Source organism: Poecilia reticulata, linkage group LG9 (assembly GCF_000633615.1).
Source record: "Poecilia reticulata strain Guanapo linkage group LG9, Guppy_female_1.0+MT, whole genome shotgun sequence".
NCBI lineage: Eukaryota > Metazoa > Chordata > Actinopteri > Cyprinodontiformes > Poeciliidae > Poecilia > Poecilia reticulata.
This window is the reverse complement of record NC_024339.1, coordinates 8009874-8016769: the sequence shown is the minus strand read 5'-3', so window position 1 is coordinate 8016769 and position 6896 is coordinate 8009874. Positions and strand designations below refer to the sequence as shown.

At 40.6% G+C, this 6896-nt stretch overlaps 1 protein-coding gene across 2 annotated transcripts; it reads right to left on the bottom strand.

Annotated features, from left to right (window-relative positions):
• Positions 1 to 499: 499 nt before the first annotated feature.
• On the bottom strand, positions 500 to 6124 carry npy8br (neuropeptide Y receptor Y8b). 2 transcript variants are annotated; one of them, XM_008417518.2, is made up of 4 exons: positions 5854 to 6124; positions 5456 to 5638; positions 2207 to 2813; positions 500 to 2107 (listed from the first exon to the last, which is right to left on the bottom strand). In XM_008417518.2, the coding sequence occupies exons 3-4, from the start codon at positions 2633 to 2635 to the stop codon at positions 1532 to 1534; spliced, it is 1005 nt and encodes a 334-aa protein (XP_008415740.1). In that variant the 5' UTR covers positions 2636 to 2813; positions 5456 to 5638; positions 5854 to 6124; the 3' UTR covers positions 500 to 1531. The 2 variants fall into 2 exon arrangements, with proteins under 2 accessions (XP_008415740.1, XP_008415739.1); XM_008417517.2 differs by having other exon boundaries at positions 500 to 2813; positions 5854 to 6121.
• Positions 6125 to 6896: the final 772 nt, after the last annotated feature.

Here is a 6896-nt window from a genome sequence, read left to right as displayed (position 1 = left end):
TGGGAAAGGAAGGGACAGGGAAGTTGGTCAGGGTTGACGGGAATTAAAAAGGGGCTAAACACCAGACAGACCTGAAAGGAAATCTGTTAAAGGTTGAAAAACATTTGAAGCTGGGCTAGAGGGCTACCTAGCCCAGCTAGCCCAGTCTGACTGCAGAAGGTCCGTCCAGGCCAAGACAGCGGAAGCGTACGCTTCCGCCAAGCGTACGCTTGGCCATACTATTGCATAGATGCAATAGTATGGCCAAGATTTAAACATATTCATGTGTTAGAACGGCCCAATCAAAAACTTCATGTATGCTGTTTCTCATTTCACAATTATGCACTATTTTGTCTTGGTCTAACATGTAAAATCCAAATAATTGAAGTTTGGGAAGGGAAAAAAAAGCGACTACAAACACTTTTTGTACATTTAAAACCACAATTTAGATTTTAGGCCCAGATATTTTTAAAATAACTTTTAAGTCTCAAGTATGGGTGCAATAATTGGAAATGTCAGGTTAAAACATGATGTAATGAAGTTTATTGTTTCAATGTAACATAGCTCTAACCCAAATATTACAACACAGGCTTAATCATTAAAGATAACGTATACGATTTAATGCGATTAAAAATGCACAAAGTGTCTAACAGCAGGTCCACCAAGAGATATTTGCTAGGTTACAAAGTGCTCTTTACTTTAGACCACACCATAAAGTATAACTCTGTCATGTGATATATATACAGCAGAAGAGACCTGCTCTGACGAACTCCTTTACTGTCACTTTTATTTTGTTTTATTGCAGCTGATATACGATTGCTGTACGGCACACTTTATGGCATACACTATCCCACACATATATACAGACCGGAGTCCAGAGCCCGGCTGACATCACGAGACGTATGCTGCTCCGGCCGAGGTTATCTGAGAACCACTGTTGCAGCACTGGTGGTGATTTTAGATAATGACAAAAGCATTAAGATGGTGCAAGTAAATCGACTGAATAAGTGCCTAAAGCAACATCTAAAGCATTAATATTGTCTCCTTCAGCTGCGTGATAATTTTCTCGGTTGATAATCATTAACATGTCACAGTTCACAATCCCCTTAATTTTTTCATCAGCGCTATTAACATAAAGCAGCTGAACTGAAGAGAACATTTGCTTTGTTTTCTCCAGCACTCACTGGTTGTTGAGCACATTTACAGCAGGATAAAGACAGGAAGAAGTCCTCTGAATAGAATAGATGTTAGAACCTTACAGAAAAGACATGTTGAAGAGTTTAAAGGCCCTTACAGTACATGTTGTCCAGCAGTGGTTCAACCTTTGAACCGTTTGTTATCTACTTCCTCTTCAGTGGGAACCCTCTTTAAATCAAGACAGTTGTGTCAGGCCAATGACATGTCAACACTTTCCTTTTCACTGTTGCTTCATAGATTTTCACTTTGCAAATGGTGAACTTTCTTCAAAATCAACAAAGAGAAACCCCAAAAAAGTCCAAGCGATCTAGTAGTCTTCTTCTACTAGATCTTTTCCATTTCCTTGGGGAATGTTTTATGAGTTTATAGTGATTGATCCATTGCTGAAGACTGACCCTTTGGTGACCTCTGTGCTAACAGTAGACAGTGGGACAATTTCATACCTATCCACCGGCCCCCAGCAGCGACAGCGCAATACAGTGGACTTAAGCTGCTTCTGGAAGTTGCTGTTGAGGAACCCATAGATGATCGGGTTGACGCAAGTGGAGACCATCGCTGCAAGGTGGCAGAAAGAAAAGATGACGTCATGGCCGCAAGACGGGATGGCCTCGTGGTTCCAGTCAAACACCGTGTTGAAGATGTTGAGCGGGAGCCAAGAAAGGGCGAAGGCCACCACGATGGAGATCAGCATGGCGTTGATCCTTGTGGAGCCCTTGTTCTTCTTCTGAGTCGCATTCCTGCCGCGCTCCACCATGTCCTTCCTCCTCCTCAGGCGCAGGTAGACGTGCAGGTAGCAGACCAAGATGAGGGTGAGAGGAAGCAGGTACTGGAAGACAAGCAGGGAGGTGGTGTACGCGCGGCGCTTTGGAATGGATGGCCACAACTCCATGCAAATGAGGTGGTCACTGACAGGGATGGGGAGGCTCAGGTTCTGGAAAGGCAAGGTAAGTACACTGTACTTTAGGAAAGGCACAGATATTAGGCAGGCCACGATCCAGGTGACAGCCACTGCCACGTGGGACTGGCTCACCAGTGGTTTCCATCCAGTCGGGTGGACGATGAGCTGGTAGCGCTCCAAGGCAATGAGGACGAGGGAGAAGATGGAGACAGTAACTGAAATGCACTGGATAAAGGGCGTGAGCTTGCACAGTGTATCGCCGAGGATCCACTGGTCCATCAGTGTGTAGATTATGGTGACTGGGAGGCATATAATGCACATAAGAATATCAGAGCAAGACAGGTTGACAATGAAGATGTTGGTAACGTTTTGCATCTCCTTGTGCCGCATGATGACAAAAACCAAGCAGGAGTTTCCGATGAGCCCCACCGCCATCACTATGCTGTAAGCGATGATGAGGAATGTGGTCCCGCTCACTGAGAGCGAGCAGTCCTCCGTGGACTCCCATGGTATCTCTCTCCACAAGGCCTGGTTGTGATTGGTGTTGTGCTGCAGTTCCATGATGTTTCTTGGCTCCCGTCAAAAAAAGAAGACGAATTCAGATGAATGAATCTGAAAAAGGAGTCTAGATGAATTCACTTTGTCACACCTGATGTTATAACGTCATGAATTTTATTTTCACATTTCAGTGTTTTGTGATCCATAGTTCCGGGTTCATGTTTGTCTTCTTTTTTGTGGCCTAAAGAAAGAAAAAAATAAGTTGATTTGAAACAAATTGCATTTGAAAGAGAGTCAACTTAGGTCTAAGCAGTAAAATCAATGAAATCAATTGCTTTTTTGGGGGCCTAAACATACCCTGAAAACTCACCAAACTTTGCATAAAATTCACCCTCTATCCAAATTATTATGGTTCAATGTTGTCCTGCTTAATCTAGACATTTGAAACATTAGTACACAGATAAGACAAGCAAAACGTCTCCTGTAACCGTTTCCTACAACCAATATGAAGTCGGCCATTTTAGTTTGAAAGGTCCTTCTTAAGGGTTTTGGTGATTTTACACTCGTCAAACTTTGACCATCTACTTCTAGGGATTTTGGAGGCATTGGCTTCAAATTTGGTCAAATGCAAGCATTTTGAGAGAGGGTCTCAAATATTAGTGAATTTTAACTATTCACACGCAGCTGTGCTCCCTAACTCCGTAAATACACAGAGTTCACTGTAATAGTTTATTAGACCTGCACAGTAATTGGAGAACCTAAAATTGCAATGATTGTCTTAATTGTGATTAACACTTTTCTCACTCTGCTTTTTCTCCTACATCATAAAGTTCTCACTACAATTCTTGAGCTTTAGCATCTTGGTCACTAAAGCTGCTGTGGACACAGTAACAAGGAAAGTCAGCACTACTGGCCAAACACATTACCAACAAACTGTTATAAGATCAAAACCTGATCTATTACGTAGAACCAATATTGCCAATATTTTTGGGTCGAGATTCAAGATATTGTATTTTTAATACAACTTAAAATGAAAAAAATTACAAGATTTTCTCTGTTTATGCATCAAAACACACATTCCTAACCTTTATCTGAATTTTACAAAGTGTAAACAAAGTGCATTAAAGAACATAATGTTGACAGGTTTTTATGGACTGGAAATTGTGAGTTCTTTATTATTTTGATGCAGTGATTGAATAGAGTTGGAAAAAAATCAGATTTTTCAGCAACTGACTTGCTAGTCACCATTCAGCAAAACAAATGAAAATCGGTCCTTTTAGCCAATGCATTGGTGCATCTCTAAGTACAACAATTATTTTATTGTACAGTGTCGGTAAAATAGACAGCATTCAGTGCAATAAACACTTGAAAACTACCTCTAAATGTAACAGGTGTTTCTTCTGAAGTTTTGCCAGCAAATTAAAACACACATTAATTTACTGTATGTTGTAGTAACAATTGATGAATACATAACTTTGTAATAACTGTATTTTAAGCAATGAGCTGGTGTGATTCATTTTGTCTCGATACCAAGATATTCTGATATTTCTACTCAAGGTTATCAAAGAGTGACTATTTCATACTGACTCAGCTGCTACTACGCATTTCAGGGACAAATTTCACTTTGTGCACATCGGCAGTGGATTCACTATTAGAATAATGGGAACTCTGTGATGGACATTAACAATGTATGTATGCAGATATGAGGCTGTGAAGGGAAACAGATTTTCTCTCTCCTCCTGAGTGCAGACTGTAAGAATAACTGATGCACTCATGGAAGATTATCAAGAAAGAAAAACAAAACAAGAAAAAAAAAAAGATTTTGCAGCAGTGCTATAATAGCTCGCTGATTTTGATTTCCATGACAATAAAGGGGATAATCATTGCACTTTCATTGACAATCATTTCCTATTGCTGTGTTCTTTCCTTTTGACGGCGAGAATATATTTTCTATCTCCCCCATAAAGAACAATGTTCCCAGTGACAGCAGCACACATGGTCTTTACAGGCACCCACTGTATAAATTAATGTAGTGGAACACATCGGAGAAATACAGTCCGGTTTCATTAAACCAGGACTAAGAGCATCTGATTATTGTGCACAGATATCCTTATTTGTGTGCACATTTCTAAGAGTGGATGCACAGCCCTAAAATCATTACTGATTAGCTGATACGATCTGCCCATGGCTCCATTCCCCTAGAATATTAGTTTTGCAACACAGCTAGGCAAACAGAATTATATCTGCGGGATTTATCATATTTAACAGATGACTCCTTAACAATGATAAATGTTGACAGGTGGGACATTAATGGCTTGTGGCCGTCTCTGTTATGAGCTGTAATGACCTATTAGGATGTGCTGTTTCATTTGTGGTGATTAGCCTGAGTGTTCCTCATCAAAGGAGCACAAGCACAAAACAAGTTCAAGTACAATTTAAAATCCTTTCCTCAAGAAGCCCCAAAACAATTAAAAACATTTTTTTTAAAAATCTGGAGCTTAACCCGGCCAGATTTCTGCTTGCTTGTGCGGCTGGTACTTGGACAATGCAGCCTTGATGCTGATTATTTATAGCAGAATTTGTTCATTTAAAGTGATGCAGTGCTGTGTGTTGTGTCTGCTGCCAGAGACAAGCAAGGAAATTTACAAAAGCAATCACTGAGAAGCTTAAAAGAGATTGCACCCTTAACAACACAAGTGATTTGCAATTTTAATAAAGGAATTAAACCTGATAGTGGAAAAAAAAAAACATTAAGAGAGATGCATTTAGTTTGATTTTGAAAGATTTTTAAGAATACACCAAGAAATGGAATAAATAAATAATAACACCTCAGAAATACATGAAAAGATGAAGAGAGAGGAAAGTGTTGCATGTGTGACCTACCCGCTGTCCTGGATCCTCGGTCGGTCTGCAACAGTGTGGAGTCTGCTCGCTCCGAGGCGGACCTTTAAAAGCTCCGGGGGCAGGTAGGGGACACTCCTGAGTCGGGGAGGAGACGCTACACTATTTCCACTTAGGGATCTGATGAATGGTCACTGAATGGGAGCCACTTGCGCTTTTAGCGAGCTTTGTGGAGAACAATGTGACCAGAAGGGAAAACAAAGAAAATAACAACTCCCATAATTAAATGTACTTATAGGTAAATATGTATGCGCCCGGAAAAAAAAAAAAGAAGTCCTAAAGCTTTGCGGTGATATATTAGAAACAGATTAAAAGCGCTTCTAAGCCAGTATTAAAATGCTCAGTTATCATATTCGTAAACGAAATAATGTCATTCTTACCGCAGTCTTGTTGTCCTGTGGGACTCTGCTGTGCTCCAGGTGAGTTGTGTCGGTGGAGCAGAAGGTGTACAGGATCCCGGACAGGAGCAGAGGTTTCTCTTAAAGCGCCCTCATCGTGCCTCAGACTCTGGCGGGGATGTAGCTGACTGACTGGGAACATCTTACATAATAACTTCTGCGAGGCTGGCACGCGCGCGCCAACGCGCGAACACCCGGGTCGCAGCAGCAGTCTCCCCGATCTGCGCGCGCGCGCACGTACACAACACRGGGCCAATGAGGAAATTGAGTTGTGTGAAATTTGCAGGCTGAGCATGGTGGGCTTCACCCACCTGAAGCTCGGAAAGGCATTAGTGGCGACTTTAGAGAAAAGGGACCGAGGTCAACGATGAACCCGAGTGGGAAGGCTCTCGATCTACAGCTAATGTAATATTTATATAGGACTTTAGTGTAGCTGCAGCAAGCTGTGAAAGCTACCTCCAGTACCTTCCAGACATTTTAAATGCCCACCCACATGCATTTTAAAATACCTTATTGATCCTAATCAATATATAAATAAATATATACGCACAAGGTCTGTATATTTCTCTATAAAGTCGTTAAGCAACCCTTCAATGCAGCACATGAAGCTTTTCTAACTATATATTTCTATCTATTTAGATATACCTGTCTATCCATTGTGCATGATGTTTGATGAAGAACGCTCCAGCTGGATAGTGACTCAGTGTAAATAGTACATTATTATGTCTATAAAGAATGGAGTCATAATAATAAACGTGACGGCAGCAGCTATTAAATGTCAGATTTATTATTTTAAAGCATCCTAATTCTACAAACTCTAAAAAAAACACCTATGAAATACATGAAAAGCTGGACAGAGAGTGTTGCATGTGAAATTTATTACACTTTGATTCAAATAAATTTCAGTGTTTGTATCAAACACTATAAAGACAACGTTTGATTCATTTTTAGGTTCGCGTTGACATTTGATCGTCACTTATTGAGTTATTTTATCTGTAAGTAAAACATATTAACGGTCTCTTTGG